Source organism: Pristiophorus japonicus, chromosome 8 (assembly GCF_044704955.1).
Source record: "Pristiophorus japonicus isolate sPriJap1 chromosome 8, sPriJap1.hap1, whole genome shotgun sequence".
Lineage (NCBI taxonomy): Eukaryota > Metazoa > Chordata > Chondrichthyes > Pristiophoridae > Pristiophorus > Pristiophorus japonicus.
The window spans coordinates 180521953-180543779 of NC_091984.1; the positions used below are offsets into that span (position 1 = coordinate 180521953).

The window sequence follows — 21827 nt, forward strand, 5'->3', positions numbered from 1 at the left end:
TTCGAGAAAGCAAATTAGGAAAAACCAGGAAACTGTAGACTATTTATTGTAACATCCACTGTGGGAAGACTCTTAGAATCCACAAGTCAAGATCAAGTTGGTGATCATGTAAAGATGTGTTGGATTATCAAGAACATTCATCGTGGAATTGTTAAAGGCTGATCATGTTTGCAAGGTTTTTTGAAGAAGTGACTGAGTGGATAGATAAAAGGCAATGAAGTAGATATGGCATCATTAGATTTTCAAGTTTTTGATAAGGCGTCTCAAAGGATGGCTATTATAAGATTTCAGTCATATGGGGGGTAATTTTAAACACCCAAAAATAGGTGGGCTTGGGTCGGTGGGAGGGGGGAGGGGGGCAGTGCGGGGAGAGAGGGAGCAGAATTAAAATTCAAAACAATTCAAACCCAAACCCAACCTGCCTTGAATCCAGTTTTAAGAGAGGTAGGACGATAGATGTGTGACCAATGAGATGTCAGGATGTGGACCTGTCATTGAAAGCTTCCATTTTTACAAGCTTTCTATTTTTAACTCGTGTCAGCCAGGTTTCCCAGGCCTCAGGAAAGCCAGCAGGTAAAAAGAGGCGAGGAGGGATGGATCCATGAGGTAAGTAAGTGCCTTTACAGCACTGCTTATAGACCAGGAGGAACAGGAGTGCTTCCTCCAGGCCCAACAGGCTTACTTGTAAACTCCCCTGCAATCTGTCAGACTGCACCCCAACCTCCATGATCTCAGATCTCTCTGCGATCTCGCCTACCTGTGACCGCCACCCCACGACCAGCATCTCGGCACCCATCAAACATGCTCTTACCCCCTCTGCGATCTCTCCCTCCCCGCACCACTAGACCTACCTGTTCCTCTGCTGTGTCCTTCTACTGCAGGCTTTCCCACCCACCCAACCAACCCCAGCCCCAGTCCAACCATGCGGCTCGCTAAATATCGGGGCCATGTTTTCAGAGGAAATGTAGCAGCATTGTTAGGAAGTTGGTTGACAGATATAGAACTAAGAATTAGGGTCGATGAGTATTGGTTGGATTAGAGTGCTTGAAGTGGTATACCCCAGGGGTCAGTGCTGGATCCACATTTGTTCTCCGTCGATATCGATGATTTAAACTTGGGCATAAGAAGCACAGTCTCAAAACTTGAAGATGACACAAAAATTAGAGGGTTTGGCTTTTCAACAATAAGGATGGGGAAGGATTTCAGGAGGATGCAGCCTGGTTAATGGAATGGGTAGACAAGTGGCCAATACAATTCAATGTGGCGAAGAATGAGGTAATGCATTTTGGGAGGAAAACCAAGAACACTGAGCTATGACCAAGTCCATCAGTTTCTGCAACGATTGAAGCCTCGTGATGAACAAATTCAGTCATCGACATATTTCTTCATTTCTCTGCTGATGTATAAAAACTTTCAGTCATTACTGTTTATTGATTATTGCAGGTCATGGGGAGGGGTTCGATGATGTCATCATCCAGGGGGACCTGGACGAGCGAAAGTTTGTGGCATTCTACACCAAGTAGGTGCTTCTCGTATTTGCCGGACATTTTCTGTTGAGTTCTTCCGTCTGAGAGTTGTCATGGTTTCTATAAATGTTGAGTGAGATTTCAGCACTGGACTATTCTGACTATATGATGATACAAGAGATGTCACATGACGTGGGTGGCAAAGTAGTGCAGCCATGTTGGTCCACCAGCAATAGAGCGGAGGGGCGGGGGGGCAGGGGAAGACACAGCTTCACACTTGTGATTCCACATCTGGTGAATTCCTGATTACAGACATGGCATTAGCTGGGAGAGTCTAGGTGCCAACATACACCCACCCCACCCCTGCCCAAGGAGAAAGAGGCAAGTAATCAGAGGCTTTTGCACAGCTGCTCTAGCCATGCGCAATGGGTGCAGGGGAACTGCCCACTTACTCATGACGTGTGATCCTAGGACTAATACTCACTGAAACTGTCTTGTGCCTCAAACTACTCTGTGATATTCAACATAAGAACATAAGAAATAGGAGCAGGAGTAGGCCATCTGGCCCCTCAAGCCTGCTCTGCCATTCTATAAGATCATGGCTGATCTGATCTTGGCCTCAACTCCACTTCCCTGCCCGCTCCCCATAACCCTTGACTGGGGTACAGAATTCCAAAGATTCACGACCCTTTTAAGAGACAAAATCCCTCCTCATTTCCGTTTTAAATGGGCGACCCCTTATTCTGAAACTATGCCCCCTAGTTTTAAATTTAACATCCTCTCTGCATCTAGCCTGTCAAGCCCCATCAAAACCTTATATGTTTCAATAAGATCACCTCTCATTCTTCTAAACTCCAATGAGCATAGGCCCAACCTACTCAACCTTTCTTCATATGACAACCCCTTCATCTCAGGAGTCAACCTCGTGAACCTTCTCTGAACTGCCTCCAATGCAAGTATATACCTCCTTAAATGAGGAGACCAAAACTATCCGCATTACTCCATGTGTGGTCTCACTAATTACAATTCCATTTCACAAAATAATTATATTTTGATGATTGTGCTGTGGAACATAGGTGAGACGGACGGTTTGGGGGGGGGGGGGTCTCTGCTGATCAACTTAGATTCTCCGCTCCATGTTTCCCCATAGACATTTGGCCTCAGTGATGTAGGAAACACGGGCACATAACAACATCCAAACACAGTTTGGTTCCATAAGAATTAGATGCAGGAGTAGGCCAAATGGCCCCTCAATCCTGCTCTGTCATTCAACAAGATCATAGCTGATCTTCGATCTCAGCTCCACTTTCCCACCCAATCTCCATATCCCTTGATTCCTCAAGAGTCCAAATATCTATTTATCTCAGCCTTGAATATACTGAACGATTCAGCATCCACAGCCTTTTGGGGTGGAGAATTTCAAAGATTCACAACCCTCTGAGTGAAGAAATTCCTCCTCATCTTAGTCTTAAATGGGTGACCTCTTATCCTGACATTATGCCCAATAGTTCTAGACTCTCCAGCCAGGGGAAACATTCTCTCAGCATCTACCCTGTCAATCTCCCTCAGAATTCTATATGTTCCAATGAGATCATGCGAGTTCCATGTTATATTTTTAATAATTATTATATATTAAGTAATAATCACAAGCTTCCTCATACATTTTGTTTTCTGCACCTTTCTCTGCCATTGGCAATACCAATAAACAGAGCCTTGTTAGAAGAAGCCTCAGAAGTTCCAGCAGACGTACCTCAATCACATGCTTCAGTATCTTCCTATTGGGGGTTATTTTGACTTTAGGTGATAGTGTAACGGGCGATATCTGATCAGCTGCCCATTATACATTACCCTTATTGATTGTACACTCCCATTCCTTGCTTCCCTCCCATGGTGTATTACCTCAGACTTATCCACATTAAATGTCAGCTCCCACATACCTGTCTTCCCATTCTGCTAACCTGCCTATGTCTTCCTGATGTTCTATATGGCCCTCCTCGCTCTTTGCCCAACCACTTTTGTGTCATCAGAAAATTTCTAGATTCTGCCAAATCCACATCATCCATTTATACTCAGACAAGTGGACTCATCGCTGGAGTAGATCATTTCCAACCTATTTCCAATCAAGGCAACACCCATTTACCCAAACTCTTTGTTTCCTGCCCAACAACCAACTTTCTATCAGCACTGCTACATTTCCTCCTTTACCATATGCCTGAAATTTTTATAACATTTTTAATTGACCTGCTCACCCACTCTCTCCCCTGATCAACAGAATTCCTACATTAGCCCCGCCCTCCCCATCTGGCTACTGATCTGCCTTCTCATCAAGGACCTGCTGGTCCTGCTCCCCCCCCCCACCCCTCACCCCCCCCTCCACCATCCCCCACACATCACATACCCATCCCCCCCACCCACCCATCATCTCCGCACCCACCCATCCACCGTACACCACACCCCCATCCCTCCACCCCCACACACCCATTCCCCCCCCCCACCCATTCCCCACACACCACACCTCCATCCCACATACCCCCACCACCACACTCCCACCCCCCCACATCACATACCCATCCCCCATCACCATACACCACTCACCCATACCCATTCCCCCACCAAACTAGTCCTTTAACTCTGGGCTCAAGGGAAGCTCCCTACTGTTACAGATTAATACATAAACATTCAGGAGAACCAATCAACAATAACAATATAGCGCCATTAACATAGTAAATCACCTCACATTTATTGTAAAGAGATGTTGCAGCCAAAAGGAAAGTCTAACTACTGCTGTCTGTATTGCTGGGCTCTGCTGCTGCCAACTGAAGAGATCTGCCATGTGGTTCAGACACTCAGCATGTGCTGTGGTTGTTGGGCACAAGGGGACAGTGCACAGGAAGTTACTTTGTGGATTTCTTGTTTTGGGGACAGGTCAAGTATGGAAACCCTATCCACTTTTGGCGCATGTTTGAACAGGAAATTCCGAGGGAATTGTGGATGTGATGCGCAGAAACTTTTTGGACACTGTCCCCTGAAGGAAAAAAACAGGGTAGTGATTGCAATATTTGGACCTTGATAATTCTGCCAGATAGATTGCGGTGAAAGGCCCTTTATCATCCACCGTCCCTGGCAGCGAGGAACCCTCTAATACTCGACACTGACACGATCGACTCTTTTTAAACTAAGAAGTTCCTTTCTATATGAAATAGTGTTTTTGTGTGTGTGTCCAGTGTTAAAACTGAAATTATTTTACAATTTAGGAAATCCACTGGAATGAACAACTGCATACAGACCTGGAGGTAATACCGGAGCGTGTGGCTCACTGGATGGTGCAAACCATCCCTACAACAGTTTCTCTCTGTCTCTCTCCCAATCATGGTGCTGACAGCCAATCTTACTGACACACGCGCAGCCCAGTTTAACCTCTTCCCTACCCACTGCTGGCCACTCAATCGGTTTAGTCTCTTCCAATGCCAATAGATAAGAAATCTCCTCTTCAGTTGAGTTCAAACACCAGATGAGTGTCAACTATCAGGGGGAAAGCTGATGACCCCATGTGTGTTACTCCAATCACAATATTATTATTTGTTAGATCAGGACCAGTTGGAAAGGAAGATGTTGCATTTATATAGTGCCTTTCACGACTTCAGTATGTCCCAAAAGCGTTTCACTGTCACTGAAGTACTTTTGAAGTGCAGTCATTGTTGGGACTGTGTAGGGAAATGCAGCAGCCAAATTGCACGCAGCCAAACTCCCACAAACAGCAATGTGATAACGACCAGATAATCTGTTTTTAGTGATGTTGGTTGAAGGATAAATATTGGCCAGGACATTGGAGAAAACTACCCTGCTCTTCTTCAAATTGGTTTAAAGTCTCATCCGAAAGACGGCACCTCCGACAGTGCAGCACTCCCATAGCACTGCATTGGGAGTGCCAACCTCTGGAGTGGGACTTGAACCCACAACCTTCTGACTGCGAGACAAGAGTGCTACTCCCTGAGCCACGGCTGAGTTTCTGACAATTTAAATTAGGGATCATGCACTCCTCCCTGCCCCAGATTCCCATATCTGCTGTACCCAGGTGATGCAATAGCTTCAGGCACAGGAAGCGGAACATTTTTGGATGTAAATGTAGATTTATGGGAAGGCAGGATCTGGGAATAGAAGTTGCTCCAGTGCGAGGGGCGGCCCAGCCCAGCCACACTGCCAGTGTCCTGGCGAGGCTGGTCTCACATTTCGAGGAGGTTGAGGTGACAAAGCTGGGAAGGACTCCCCCATATCATTTATACTGAGCCTTCAGGTGAAGCTCTGGAAATCCCAGGGCAGGATAAAGGGAGCAAGAGGCCTGAAGGAAACATCTCTGCTCCCCTTTTCCTAACCTTTTCCTCTGGGGAATGGGTGTTCATGGGAGGAAGAATCAGGAAAATTGGTCCAATAGAGTTGTAGGAGCATGGAAGTAGACTTGTAACACTATAGGAGTGCAGGTCTAAATGTACCACACACAGTGCTGTGAACAGTCCTGGTCTCCATGTTACAAAAAGGATATAGAGGCACTGGAGAAGATGCAGAAAAGATTTACAAGGATGATGCCAGAACTGAGAGGTTATAACTTCGGGAAAGACTGAACAGGCTGGGGCTCTTTTCTCTAGAAAAGAGAAGGCTGAGTTGTTACGTGATAGAGGTCTTTAAAATGATGAAGGGGTTCGATAGGATAGACACAGTGAGGATGTTTCCACTTGTGGGGGAGACCAACACTAGAGGCCACAAATATAAGATAGCCACTAATCAATCCAGTAAAGAATTCAGGAGGAACTTCTTTACTCAGAGAGTGGTTAGAATGTGGAGCTCGGTACCACAATGAGTAGTTGAGGTGAATAGCATAGATGCATAAACATACCGAAATATAGGGGAACCAGTGTATATGTATGGAGGTATAGGGGCATGGGTATAGAGGCATGGGTGTAGATGTATAGATATTGGAGTATTTGTGTATCTATGCCATGATCTCCTGGCTTGCAATACACATTACTCCACTGAAACTAAATTTAGTGAATCACTCACTCCCCCACCCAGCTGCCCGTGGGTGGCCAAGTACACTGGCAGTGAAGAGGTTAAACAGCTTTTTATTGGAATTATAAAACCAGCAATGAAAATTGAACTGACCTCCAAAACCTTGATTGCCCTGATCACTGCAGCACAGTATAAAAGATATGCTGCTTCATAATAGTTGGTACTGTGGAGTCAATGGGTCCACAGCTCACACTTTATTTCGAGGTCTGGTAGTCCCCTGTATCCTCAGCACAACACATGCCAGCATGTGGATGCAACACACTCAGAAGAACATAAAGTCCAGAGTGCGAAAAGACCTCCCAAGCCCACCTGGAGGGGGTCCATGTCAGAATATAGAATCATAGAGGGTCATTTTAACCTAACACGTGCAGCGGGAAACAATGAGATCAGATTGGCCTCCCACTTTGCATCCCAACCAATTTTACTTTCCATTGAAGTCTCCTGCCATGTGTAAAACTGGCGATGTGGACCTGCGCCTGTTATAGGAATATAGCAGCATTAGGAACAGGAGGTGGCCATTCAGCCCCTTGAGCCTGCCCCACCATTCAATTAGATCTTGGATGGTCTGTACCTCAACTCCGCCTTTGCTCCATATCCCTTGATACCCTTACCTAACTAAAATCTATCGATCTCAGTCTTTGAAGCTCAAACTAATTTCTATTGATTTCAGAATGGGTTCTATAATGGGGGGCAATCATTCCATCAGTTTACATGTAGGCGGTGAAGGTGAATATTACAAACTTCCTTTGTGTAAACTGATGTGAAGAATCCATTAACTATATCTGTCATAATCTATCAGCTGGGTTTACCTAATTTATCCTTTCATGGGCCCACTTCTTCTTTTACCTTCCTTCTACTATTAACATGGTTGTTTTTTTTCTAAGTTTCTCTTGCAATCTGTCGTTATTTTTCTCTTTTTTTAATGGCCTAATTAGCTATCCTCATATCTTTACTTGTATCTTGTAAAGTCGTTTTGCTGTTTATTTAGATTCCTTCTAACCTCCTTACTAAACTAATGTGGTCTGGGTCTTGCTACGTTTTCCCTTTTTAAATTTAAGTACAGAAAATGAAACGATAAATTAACCATTAGCATTGATTGTGTAGAATCGGCATACCTCAAGTGACACAGGTAAAAATTGTGTCACACAATTTGCACATGTACTTACATACCCACGATTCCTCCATACATACGCACATACATTCATTCCACAACACATATTCCTCCAAAGTACATAAATGTGATGTTCCTCCAAGGTATACGCACACAAAAGGGCAGCTGTTATATTTTTTCTCCTCTAGCCATTTTTTTTTGCCAACTTGGTGACGTTATCTCCACAAGAACAGGAACATACAGTTAAGGGAGTGCAGCGTTGGGTTTAAGCTCGAACGGCCCCTTGCCATATCTCAGGGTAGAACTTCTCTCTATCCCAGTCCCAGTCTGGACTGCTCAGGGATACTGCCCCAGCTGTACCAGCAGGTGACGCACAGTAACAACTATTATTATTCCGATTGCCCATCACACCTGCAATACTACGAGATTTACTCTGCTTCAGCTTCTGGCAAAAATAATCCCGCAGCGATGCCTTGTGTGCCTCCCTGTGCCTCTGGGAACTGAAATTCTAAAACTGCAAACTTCTACAAACTGTGGGAGCTTGAGGTTTCTGGTGGCAGTGAGCCCAGATGTGCAAGGACTCGCTCCAGTTCTTTGCCGAATGATTAGCCCTCAGCGCTCTTGGATCTGGCTGTGCATCCAACTGACCACAAAAAGCACCAAAGTGCCTCAACCGGTCACGATCAAAATCAAAATCAGTGCAGTAGTGATATCTGCCTCTAGGTGTCGCTAGATGTATGCTTGCATAGCATACTGAGGTCAGCGAGGGGCACAACCTTCCTGATCAGACACTGGTGTTGCACCAGACTTCTGGCTTCAGAATCCTCAATTTAACAATTTCCCTCAGGGACAAACGACAAACTGAGTTCACTTTCAGCTGGATGAATTTCACAATGAGGGCCCACCAACTCTGCTGCTTTGATCTTTTCTCTCCTTTTAAAATAAGTCGATGTAGGTGGAGCTAACTGCATAGATAACTGCTGGTGATTCTTGGTTTCTCTTTTTTAGCCATACCTTTGATCTTTCGGTATAACTAATGCTCCCTAACATCCCACAAAGTAACATGTTTATTAACAAAAGAACAACATCTTAATCTCGTGTTCATGTTCTCCAGGAGCGATGAGGTAATTGCTGTGTCGAGCATGAACTATGATCCCATTGTGTCCAAAGTAGCAGAGGTCATGGCATCCGGAAGGACAATCAAGAAGAGGGATGTCGAGTGAGTGACATTACTGGGTAGCTGGGTGTGTGTGGTGTGTATAGGGAAATGCCTGCACTGCAGATTGTGGTATGAGCAGGGCACTCCAGTAATGTTGGGAGGCCTGCACAGTTTAAGTAGGGTGCCCACTTATCCCATTTTGAACCAGCTGATTGTGGGCCAGGCTGCCCAACAGTTTAAAACAGGCCAAGTTTCTGGGTTTTTTTTTGTCGGCTTGTTAAAATGTGCAGAGCCAAAACATTTCAATTATTCTTTATTCTGAGCATCCTCCACACTGCTGTAGTGGGTTAGCGCTGGAGTATGGCTGCCTGTGGGAAATCACATTAAGGGCTGATTACCTCCACTTCTAAGCCCTGTACTCAGAATGTCTCCCATCTGAATTTGGACTTGGCAACATTTTGCAATCTGATTTGTGACGCACATGTCAAACAGATACCAATTTTACTTTGTGGAATTCCCTTTTTCCCACTTCCATCTCTAAAGATGCAAAGCTGGCCAAGAGAGAGAAAGCAGATGGCCTGGTCTGAGGGATTTTCCAGTGTCACTCTCCTTACTGTGAGAAGTAAATCACCTCTGCACCATGCAGATCAACTAGGAAGGTTGGAGAGGACATTTCCTGATTTCCCCCCGCCCCTAATTAGCCTTGGGTTTTCAATCTTTTTCCCCTGCCTCTCCCAGGAGGTTACATGGCTCCTGGTGCCTAGGGAGTATCTGAATTGTGATGCATGAGGCATCATGACCATATGGGATAGGCTGGATGGACCAGCTGGTCTTTTCTAGTCTTAACAATTTTGTATGGTCAAATGCTTGTCCGCCTATGATAGGAAGGAGGAAATAGCCAACAGGCACCAAAATGCTCACCTTACTCATTCCCAAATGAGAAAACAGTCTTTGTTTTTATATAATAGTATTCATGGAGAGTATACCTTCCCTCTGAACTCCCAATTTGGAGATGCTTCCTAAGCATCAAGATTATTCTGAGTTGTCCCCTACGGGGTATTGTAAAGATGGTCATTGTGGAAGATCGCTGCACCAAAACCCACTAAGTACTGAAGACGTTGTCCAGTCACTTCCACTGCCACACCTGTCCCAGAAAGGCAGCAGATGATGTTTTACTGCAATTGTGCAGAATGAATCAGTGATGTGGCATTAGCCACATCCAGTGACCTTACATTGCAGAGTGTGCACCCAGGACAAGTTAACGGGTTTAGCAGTTGTAATAAGAGGTCTCACAATGCTCACCTCAAAGTGTCTCTCTCTTTTCCCCTTGTGCTCTCGATCTCAAGGATGTTTGTACATCATGGCCGGTAGGTAGTTGGGAGTTTTATTCTTCAATTTCAGCCATTTACCCGTTAACATAAGTATGGTCGATGTGGTCTCCTAAACTAGTATTGATCGCCTGAGGGGGTCAGAGAGGAATGTTCCAGATTTTTCCCCCCTCATTGGCCCTGTTTTTTTTTTCTAGTTTTTTGTATCACCCAGGAGATTATATGGCTGCTGGAGGGTAGGGAAGTGTCCAGTCATGATGCTCCAGCCATTATAAGTATGGGGCAGGCTTGATGGATCAGCTGGTGTTTTCTTGCCTGTGATTTTTGTATGTTCGTAAAGATTTTATGTGTACATAATCTTTAACAATTGTTTCCCTTTCAAGTAATAACCGGACATCTGCAAGGGTGTCAACAGCCTGTGTTTTTTGGCTAGACAGTTCATCTTTTGAGCAGCCAGTTCATTTTGAAGAACATTTTTATAATGTCTGGTTTTTCGTGGGTTGTTTTTGTTTGTCGTCTGATTTCTAGCAGACGTTGTTCCTTCAGCATTGAAGGGCTCACGCTGAAATATCAGAACTTGGCCAGTTTAAACTGTTGCCGCAGCAACAAAACCCACCAAGGCCTCAAAGTAAAGTTCAGTGCCTTCAGCCAGGAGAAGGGCAGCATTCGAGTGAATGACCCCGACACCAGCTGAACAACAAGCCCTCGCAGCACTTCAGAATAATTTGCCTTATTACAATTATTTAAATCGTTCTTTCCTAAACCAGGCCCCAGGGCCCTCTTGTCCTATAAAAGGGGAGTGGATAACCCATCAGCCGTTGCTCTGGCCTGAGACCTAGACACAAAACAGGTGTAAAATCATCACTGAAGAAAAAAGGAAATTTAAGGCAAAAAGAACATAAGAATTAGGAGCAGGAGTAGGCCATTCGGCCCCTCGAGCCTGCTCCGCCATTCAATGAGATCATGGCTGATCTTCTACCTCAACTCCACTTTCCTGCATTATCCCCATATCCCTTGATTCCCTTAATATCCAAAATTCTATTGATCTGTCTTGAATATACTCAAGGACTGAGCCAGTACAGCCCTCTGGGGTAAAGAATTCCAAAGATTCAACACCCTCCGAGTGAAAAAGTTTCTCCTCATCTCAGTCCTAAATGGCCGACCCCTTATTCTGAGACTGTGACCCCTAGTTCTAGACTCCCCAGCCAGGGGAAACATCTTCCCTGCCTCTACCCTGTCAAGTCCAGTAAGAATTTTGTGTTTCAATGAGATCACCTCTCATTCTTCTAAACTCTAGAGAATATCGGCCTAGTCTACTCAATCTCTCCTCCTAGGACAATCCCCCCATCCGAGGAATCAGTCTGGTGAACCTTCGTTGCGCTCCCAAAAAAGCTTTTGGATTAAATTAGACTCAGTTTATGATGAATAGATGATGTGTGACTCGACAGCCAGTGTGACACGTGCAGAACACCGAAATCAACTCCAGCCCTTGTGCCCAGATTCAGCACATGCGCAGTGTGTTCAGGTCCAGGAACCTTTCACTGAGACACACTATCAGGGAGTGAGAGGGGGACCGATTCGCCCCACACAGTTTGCATGGCTTTTATTGTGTTGCAGGGAGGTTCTGACCTCTCTATGAACCAGGGTCACGTGCCTGCTAGTGACAGGCTCAGAACAGAATCGGTGAGGGCCAGAGAGCAGATTACTACCTAAACCACCCTCTCTCAGCCACAGTGCAGCACAAGGGAACCAGAAGAAAATTCTGTTCATTTATAAAAGAAAAATGAAAGACTTGCACTTTCATGACCTCAGCTCCTCCCAAAACACTTTACCGCCAATGAATGACCTTTTTGACGTGTAGTCACTGATCTTAATGTCGGAAACACGGCAGCCAATTTGCGCTCAGCAAGACCCCACAAACAGCAATGTAATGCTGACCAGATAATCTGTTTTAGTGATGTTGGTTAAGGGATAATTATTGGTCTGGGCACCGGGGAGAGCTCCCCTGCATTTCTTCGCATAGTGGCAGTGGGATCTTTTACGTCCAACTGAGAAGGGAGATGGGACCTGGCTTTAACGTCTCATCTGAAAGATGACATCTCTGAAAGTACAGCATTCCGTCAGCACTGCACTGGAGTGTCAGCCAAGATTATGTGCTGAAGTCTCTGGACTTGGGCTTGAGCCCACAAACTTCTGATACAGAGGTTGAGAGTGCTACCAAGTGAGCCTTGGATAACACCAGCCATTCCTAGGACCTCAGCCATATCAATATTCCTTCCTGAACCCCGGTGAGCTGCAGAGTATCCCACGCGTTAGCTGCGGTTAAGGTTTTAAGACTGGATGACAACACCGGGGCAAGACACACAATGACCCGTGGGTGGGGGGGTTTCTTTTGTCTTTCAGGACGGGCGACATGTCCTGGCTCTTTGGCAAAGGTACATAGCGGAGGCTGCAGGTGGGCCCTGGGCCATGGGCAAAGCCGCGGTTCGGAGCAGACCTCAGCGGCCCAGCCGGGCGGTCCTTTCCGAGGCACAAGGTGACCGGCAGCAGGTCATGCTGCAGGAGGGGCGGAGCGGGGAGGCTGTGCACTTTAGTACAATGCGGACAATCCCCTCGGCAGCCACTGCCCTGCCCGCCGAAGGCAAGCCTTGGCTCCCATTTCAAACGGCAGGAACGCCCCCAGCAAGCGGAGGGTCCACCTCGCAGCTCCTCGTCTCACTGCGCGCAAGGACGCCAAAAAAATATATACCTTTCGGTCGGAGAAAAGCGAAGCAATTCGTTACCGCAAATGTGCCAACCAAAGTGAAGGAGGGCCGGGCCTGCTAACCTGTGCTCTGACCAACACACGCCACCTGATCCTGGATGCCGCCCTCGCTGCATGTTTCACCCCTGCCAGCGCACCGACAGGAACAGCTGACTCCGGGCATCGCACTGCACCTCATGTTATCGTCAATGGGACTTGCTGTTGGAACTATGGCCCACTGTATTGAGGGAGGGGTGGTCACAGAACGGCGCAGACAAGACTCTCACACATTGATCATCTAAAAAGGCTGATGTGGCTTCTATTAAACATGTTAAGCAATAATGAGAAAATGTACTTTCAAAAGAAAAAATCCCTGTGGTTCTTTCAGAAGACTGTTATGTCACTTTGACTGCACCTGTGGGGGTCCCGATTTGCATGTTTCAGCATCTGATACAATAAAAAGGATTGGCCAAGGCACAGATGATTTGGTAATGATTTACAGTCCACGCAATTACCGTGAACAGTTGGAATTCTGTTAAAAATGAAGAACTAATTTACACCTTTCTTGACATCGCAACGCACTTCACAGCCAATGACGTGGAGTTACTGTTGTGATGCAGGACAACTTGCATACAGCAAGGTTCCTCAAACTGCAATGCGATAATGACCAGGTCATCTGTTGGTTGAGGGCAGGCAAGGCCTCAGTTTAACATGGGTCCTCTGACAGTGCAGCAACTCCCTCAGTACTGCAGCAGAGTACTGCTTGGATTATGTGTGCAGGTCTCTGGAGTGGGGCTTGAACCCATGCCCTTTGGGACTCTTGATGCAATAGTCCTACCAACTGAGCCACAGCCAACACCTAAATTAAATGGGAGGCTAGGCCTAAGTTGGGTGTGAAAAGCCCAACTCTAGTGATGCACTTGGTCTCTGTATCCACCTTTCTGCTTATCCAGAGACAGGGAGGGTAGTTGAAATTATTGGAACGGATTGTCACGATTCTCTGCCGGAACTTCGGAGGAAGATTGGGGGGATTCCCCAGAGACACGGTGTATACGGCAGGAGGTGGGGAGTACATTCCCCACCCCGTCCTCCGTGCCCTGATTCTAGCCCTTCCCATAACCCAGTACAGGAATTCGCTCTCCCTGTGCAGGCCTTTGAAATGCTGGTCTCACTGTCACTGCAGTCTCCCTGCAAGGTTGGAATGGTTCCATCCTTATTTCTGAGCTCCAATGGTGACAAAGACATTATAAGGGACACCTTTTCAGAAATTTTTGCTGACCGTTTGGAACCTGATTTATCAATTGGCCTTTTTGACATGTTTGAGGCGGCGAATTATTTTCAAAACATGGGCTGTCGAGTTTTTAGCCATAAAGCTCAGTTTCCGCAGCATTTGAATATTTGATTTAGCAGGGGTTTATAGTACATCAGATCTAGAATGATTCAAACCACTCCTGTAGCTGCAAACACCTCCAAGGTCTCGAAATGAAGTTCTTTGGCCCCTGCAGAGGGGCAAGGTCAGGAATGCTAACGGTGGCCCTCATTTTTGTATGGAGTTTCTTCAGGGGTGGATCAAAGCTCCCCTACCCTTCCCCATCATGTCACCCCGTGGGCCGTTTGTTTTGTTGCTGGTATGGCTTTAACCATCTCAAGTGCTGAGGACAGGATTCTCCAAAATGTAAACTTTGGATGCTGCAGAGCTGGTGGGGACCCTCAGTGAGGTTATTCACTATCATCCAGTATTAATGTCAGTCAGAAATGGTAAGGCACCTTATCTCCAGCCCTAATAACCTACACATACACCCCCGCCAGAGCACAGCTTGGCCTGATAGATCTTAGCCTGGAGATTTGCTTCAGCAGGAGACTGGCAGAACCCTGGGGAAACTTTAGAAAGGGTCTTTACCCCTGCAAATCTCCTGCCAAATTTACAGCGGGAAATCGGGAAAACTAAGTTATAACTTCCAAACCCAAATATATAATAATGGGCACAGCAATGGATCACACTATGGACTGGCGGCAATGGGTTTACAAGTTTTTATTTAAAAAGTGATGAATTACATATGCTAGTCTCAGATTAGACTACTCGCATTCACCTTCTGAACAATCTCACATTGTCAAACAGGTAAAGGAGTTCTTCAAAGTACAAAACTACTTACATAACCCGCAATCTTGGCAATCTTATACCATTGACATTAACTGAGCTTACTGTGGGGGATAGAAAATGGATCCTGAATCATGAAGCAAGGTTATTTTCCGACATACTGTAAAGGGAAGATCACCTGGATTGAAGCTGAAATGTCTCCATTCAATTTGCTTCAGACAGCAAAGTTGTCAATGTGGATGTGGGATGAAGATAAGATCCCAAATATACATAATTACATCCATCATATGACCTTATATCTGAAATAGCCATAGAATCATAGAAATTTACAGCACGGAAAGGGGCCATTTGGCCCATCGTGTCCGTGCCGGCTGACAAAGAGCTATCCAGCCTACTCCCACTTCCCAGCTCTTGGTCCGTAGCCCTGCAGGTTACGGCACTTTAAGTGCACATGCAAGTATTTTTTAAATGCTTTGAGGGTTTCTGCCTCTACCACTTTTTCAGACAGTGAGTTCCAGACCCCCACCACCCTCTGGGAGAAGAAATTTCCCCATAAATCCCCTCTAAATCTCCTACCAATTACTTTAAATCTTTGCCCCCTGGTTATTGACCCCTCTGCTGAGAGGAATAGGTCATTCCTACCAACTCAATCTAGGCCCCTCATAATGTTATAAACCTCAATTAGGTCTCCCCTCAGCCTCCTCTGTTCCAAAGAAAACAACCCCAACCCATCCAATCTTTCCTCATAGCTAAAATTCTCCAGTCCAGGCAACATCCTTGTAAATCTCCTCTGTACCCTCTACAGTGCAATCACATCCTTCCTGTAATGTGGTGACCAGAACTGCACACAGTACTCTAACTGTGGCCTAACTAGTGTTTTATACAGTTCAAGCATAACCTCCCTGCTTTTATATTCTCCTGGGCTAATAAAGGCAAGTATTCTATATGCCTTCTTAACAACCTTATTTCCCTGCCCTGCTACCTTCAGGGATCTGTGGACATGCACTCCAAAGTCTCTCTGTTCCTCTACACTTCTCAGTGTCCTATCATTTATTGGGGTTAACTTCTGGTCGGACACTTCCTTCAGACGAACGCCTCCGACCCAAATTTTTTTTAACGAAAATTCCTGGTGGTCCCAGAGGCACCTTCGATTCTGGTCGGAGGCCTTCATTCCACACGTAGCCTACAGGGACAGGACTTCCCCGTACATACAAAAATGCTGGAGTCACATGGGCCTGGGCCACCAATCACTCTGTTTTTACGAGTTCCCATTACTATCACTGAGAATAAACCACTAAAACAAGAAACACAACATAATAAATAAATAAAACACCTCACATATTTAAAATTAATTGAAATGAAAGATAATTAAATGTTTTAGAAAAAATAAATATTTTTTTGAATTTTTTAAAGTATTTTAATAGGGTTTAAAATAAACTTATCTTGTGGACAGGGTTTTTACTATAAAAATGTGCATTTAAATTGAATTTTTATAGGTTTTAAAACAATAACACTGGTAAAAGTAAGCTATGCGCCTGCTTTTACCAGGTGTAAAAGTTTAAAGGACATTCGCTGGGCAAGAGTTGGGCAAATAGCCCAATCTCTCCTGCGTGGATGTCCTTCTCCCGGGAATGCGGAGGATCTGACAAGAGAAATCTTAACAGATCAGAAAAGCCGGTTTTCGGCGCATGCGCATCGCACCCTGAAAACTGGCTTTTGTGAAGCCTCGCCGGGTCCATGCGCACTTCGTACAGACCCAGCATGGCCGAAATTTTAGGCCCATTGTGTATTCCCTTGCCTTGTTAGCCCTCCCCAAATGCATTGCCTCACACTTCTCCAGATTGAATTCCATTTGCTACTGTTCTGCCCACTTGACCAGTTCATTGATATCTTCCTGCAGTCTACAGGTTTTGTCTTCATTATTGTAATGATATAGGTTTGTAGAGCTGTTGAATGGGGGCGATCCTATCTGAACTGGCCCCCGTCTGGACGGAATTCCTCTTCGGCGCCAAACCCCAAATCCTCGTTGGGAGCCGGTACCTCACAACTTGAGCCTCCTCCGGGAAATCCCTCCGTGCCTTTCAGTTCTGCATGGAGAGGATTCCTGTATGGGCTGCTCTTGCATACCCTTCATTTTTCCATCCTTGTCTGCCATCCGGGCATGTCATGGTGCACCATCTTGCCGTCTGGGGGCGAGGGTCCCCAATGGAGGGTGCTCTACCGGGAGTCCTCCCTTTATTTATTGGGGATGTGGCCTGGAGGGTGTTGCATGGGGCTGTCCCGTGCAATAAGTTTTAAAGTTGATTCAAGGACTCCCAGTCCGCCTGCAATTTCTGCAATCTGGAGGAGTCCACGTTCCATGTTTATGTTCAATGCGTGAGGTTGTAGTCTCTGTTCCATTATTTGAAGGGGCTGCTCCTCGATTTTTGGCTGCACTTCAGTCTCACGCTCCTGATCTTTTGGCACCCAGTGTGGAGGGGAGCGGGTAGGTCGGAGGGCTTCCTCGTAGGACTGCTCCTGGGCATGGCCAAGGTGGCCATTAACCGACAGTCGAGGGGATCGTTCAGTCCAACTGCCTGTCTCTCTTCCGTGGTTACGTTTGCACCAGGGTGTCCCTGGAAATGGAGCACACGGTGTCCACCGGTACGCTTACGGCCTTCCGTGAGAGCTGGGCACCGGAGGGACTGGATTGCATCATCAGCCCCGGCAACCAAATTTTAATTTGATTTAAATTTCTGTTAAAGTTTTATTTGGAAATTTGTGGGTTCTAGTGCCCTTGCCAAAAGGGGGTAATTGATTTTAGTTTCTACTTAAAATAGTTGTAGAGCTGTTGAGTTGGGAATGCCGTAGCCAGTCACATGATGTTCACAAGACTCAATAAAACCCCAGTCAGTTGGGTCTATGTCATCCACGATGAGTTATGCAATTGTGAGCCTGGTGTATGATCTGGTAATGTGCAGTGTGATTGTTAAACCTTTGTTAATAAACCAACTAGTTCTTAATAGCAATGTGTTGCTATGAATTCTTAAGCAAAGAACCCATGAAGCAAATGCATTACAATTATAAACCAGAAGGCCAATTTTTGTATCATTGGCAAACTTCTTAATCATACCCCCTACATTTAACTCCAAATCATTGATATTTTTACAAAAAGCAAGGAACCTAGTACTGAGGCCTGCAGAAATAGCCTTCCTGTCACAAAAACACCCATAGAAACATAGAAACAAAGAAAAACGGTGCAGGAGTAGGCCATCTGGCCCTTCAAGCCGGCACCACCATTCAATAAGATTATGGTTGATCATTCCTTCAGTACCCTGTTCCTGCTTTCTCTCCATACCCCTTGATCCCTTTAGCCACAAGGGCCATATCTAATTCCCTCTTGAATATATCCAATGAACTGGCATCAACAACTCTCTGCGGTAGTGAATTCAACAGGTTAACAACTCTCTGAGTGAAGAAGTTCCTCCTCATTTCAGTCCTAAATGGCTTACCCCTTATCCTTGGACTGTGTCCCCTGGTTCTGGACTTCCCCAACATCGGGAACATTCTTCCTGCATCTAACCTGTCAGAATTTTATATGTTTCTATGAGATCCCCTCTCATCCTTCTAAACTCCAGTAAATACAGGCCCAGTCGATCCAGTATCTCCTCATATGTCAGTCCTGCCATCCCAGGAATCAGTCTGGTGAACCTTCGCTGCACTCCCTCAATAGCAAGAACGTCCTTCCTCAGATTAGGAGACCAAAACTGAACACAATATTACAGGTGGGGCCTCACCAAGGCCCTGTACAACTGCAGTAAGACTTCCCTGCTCCTATATTCAAATCCCTTTGCTATGAAGGCCAACATACCATTTGCCTTCTTCACCGTCTGCTGTACCTGCATGTCAAGCTTCAACGACTGATGAACCATGACATCCAGGTCTCGCTGCACCTCCCCTTTTCCTAATCTGCCGCCATTCAGATAATATTCTGCCTTCGTGTTTTTGCCCCTAAAGTGGATAACCTCACATTTATCCACATTATACTGCATCTGCCATGTATTTGCCCACTTGCCTAATCTGTCCAAATCACCTTGCAGCCTCTTAGCGTCCTCCTCACAGCTTACACCGCCACCCAGTTTAGTGTCATCTGCAAACTTGGAGATATTACACTCAATTCCATCATCTAAATCATTAATATATATTGTAAAGAGCTGGGGTCCTAGCACTGAGCCCTGCGGCACTCCACTAGTCACTGCCTGCCATTCTGAAAAGGACCCGTTAATCCCGACTCTCTGCTTCCTGTCTGCCAACCAGTTCTCTGTCCACGTCAGTACATTACCCCCAATACCATGTGCTTTGATTTTGCACACCAATCTCTTGTGTGGGACCTTGTCAAAAGCCTTTTGAAAGTCCAAATATACCTCATCCACTGGTTCTCCCCTGTCCACTCTACTAGTTACATCCTCAAAAAATTCCAGAAAATTTGTCAAGCATGATTTCCCCTTCATAAATCCATGCTGACTTGGACCAATCCTATCACTGCTTTCCAAATGTGCTGCTATTTCATCCTTAATGATTGATTCCAACATTTTCCCCACTACTGATGTCAGGCTAACTGGTCTATAATTACCCGTTTTCTCTCTCCTTCCTTTTTTAAAAAGTGGTGTTCCATTAGCAACCCTCCAATCCATAGGAACTGATCCAGAGTTGATAGACTGTTGGAAAATGATCACTAATGCATCCACTAATTCTAGGGCCACTTCCTTAAGTACTCTGGGATGAAGACTATCAGGCCCTGGGGATTTATCAGCCTTCAATCCCGTCAATTTCCCTAACACAATTTCCCGCCTAATAAGGATATCCTTCAGTTCCTTCTTCTCACTAGACCTTCGGACCCCTAGTACATCCGGAAGGTTATTTGTGTCTTTCTTTGTGAAGACAGAACCAAAGTACTTGTTCAATTGGTCAGCCATTTCTTTGTTCCCCATTATAAATTCACCCGAATCTGACTGCAAGGGACCTATGTTTGTCTTCACTAATCTTTTTTTCTTCACATATCTATAGAAGCTTTTGCAGTCATTTTTTATGTTTCCGGCAAGCTTCCTCTCATACTCTATTTTCCCTCTCTTAATTAAACCCTTCGTCCTCCTCTGCTGTATTCTAAATTTCCCCCAGTCCTCCAGCTTGCTACTTTTCGAACATTACCCTTTGCTTCCTGGCCCAGCCCTTTTCATTTCTTCTATTGTGACAGGAACCTTTTCAGTTCTGTCCAAGCCATGTAGGTCTTTTTTAAATTTGTTGTCAAGGTGCTATAAATGCTGGCAAGCCAATCCTTAGTTGCTCTGAGATGGTGGTGGTGGACCTTCTCTTTGAACTATTCCAGTTTTTATGCTGGTGTTGCTCTGACAATAGTGTTAGGAAGGGAATTCCAGCATATTGGCACAGCATGAATGAAAGATCTATGTACGTCAGAGGATTTTCTCTCCAATCCCAAAACCGCACACTACTTCAGGAGCATATTGGAGAGCAAATATATGCCTTGGCTTCTTTTCTCCACTACCAATCCCTTAAACCCCTCTCCCCTCCACCCTCATCTCCAACAAGTATGAGATCATGGACTTCTTTATCACTAAGATTGAGACCATCCGTTCAGCTGCCTCTGCTGCTTCCCATCACCCCCCAGAAATCCACTTCTTGCAGCTATAGCCCTGAATTCATGTCTTTCTTCAGTTTCTCTCATACCTTCCCTTCGGCCTTCTCTGAGCTCATCTTGTCCATCTCCTGCTCCCTCAATCCTATTCCCACTAAACTGCTGACCCCAACATCCCTTTATGGCCCCCATGTTAGCTGATGTTATAAATGGATCCCTCTTCTCATTTTGTATCTCACTTTCAAAACTATTGCTATCAACCCCTCCTCAAAAAACCCAACCTTGACCCCTCTGTCCTTTCAAATTACCATTCTATCTCCAACCGCCCTTTTCTCTCCAAAGTCCTTGAACATGTTGCCACCTCTGAAATCCATGCCCATCTTTCCCACAACTCCATGTTTGAACCTCTCTAATCAGGTCTCTGCCCTCGCCACAGCACTGAAACAGCTTCAACCAAATTCACAAATCTCTGTGACCGTGACCTTGGTGCATCATTCATTCTCGTCCTATCTGCAGCCTTTGACACGGCCAACCACGCCATCCACTACCAATGCCTTTCCTCCATTGTCCAATTGAGTGGGACTGCCCTCACTTGGTTCCAATTTTAACTATTCGATCATATCCAGAGCATCACCAGGAATGGAAAATCGTAATACAGTCAAGCGGAATCAGTATGATTTTATGAAAGGAAAATCATGTTTGACAAATTTGCTGTTCTTTGAGCATGTAACAAGCAGGGTGGATAAAGGGGAACCAGTAGATGTTGTGTATTTGGATTTCCAGAAGGCATTCGATAAGGTGTCACATAAAAGGTTATTGCACAAGATAAGAGTTCACATGATTGGGGGTAATATATTAGCATGGACAGAGGATTGGCTAACTAACAGAAAACAGAGAGTCAGGATAAATGGGTGATTTTTAGGTTGGCAAATAGAACTAGTAGGGTGCCACAGGGATCAGTGCTGGGGCCTCAACTATTTACAATCTATATTAATGATTTGGTTGATGGGACTGAGTGTAACGTAGCCAAATTTGTTAATGTTATAAAGATAGGTGGGAAAGCAAGTTGTGAGGAGAACACAAAGAATCTGCAAAGGGATATAGATAGGTGAGTGGGCAAAAAATTGGCAGATGGAGTTTAATGTGGGAAAATGTGAGGTTATCCACTTTGGTAGGAAAAATAAAAAAGCAAATTATTATTTAAATGGGGAGAGATTACAAAATGC

General features: G+C 45.3%; 1 protein-coding gene across 2 annotated transcripts in view; it reads left to right on the top strand.

The window, feature by feature from the left end:
• Positions 1–13289, top strand: part of LOC139268253 (apoptosis-inducing factor 3) — a 160382-nt gene extending 147093 nt beyond the window's left edge. Inside the window, exons 18-21 of one of the 2 annotated variants that reach the window (XM_070886303.1) lie at positions 1444–1519; positions 4721–4759; positions 8756–8860; positions 12532–13289. In XM_070886303.1, coding sequence (XP_070742404.1) covers positions 1444–1519; positions 4721–4759; positions 8756–8860; positions 12532–12571 — 260 coding nt within the window. In that variant the 3' untranslated portion in view covers positions 12572–13289. Of the gene's footprint in view, positions 1–1443; positions 1520–4720; positions 4931–8755; positions 8861–12531 lie in introns of those variants that run through there. The other variant, XM_070886301.1, reaches the window with a different exon arrangement.
• The last annotated feature ends 8538 nt before the right edge of the window (positions 13290–21827 follow it).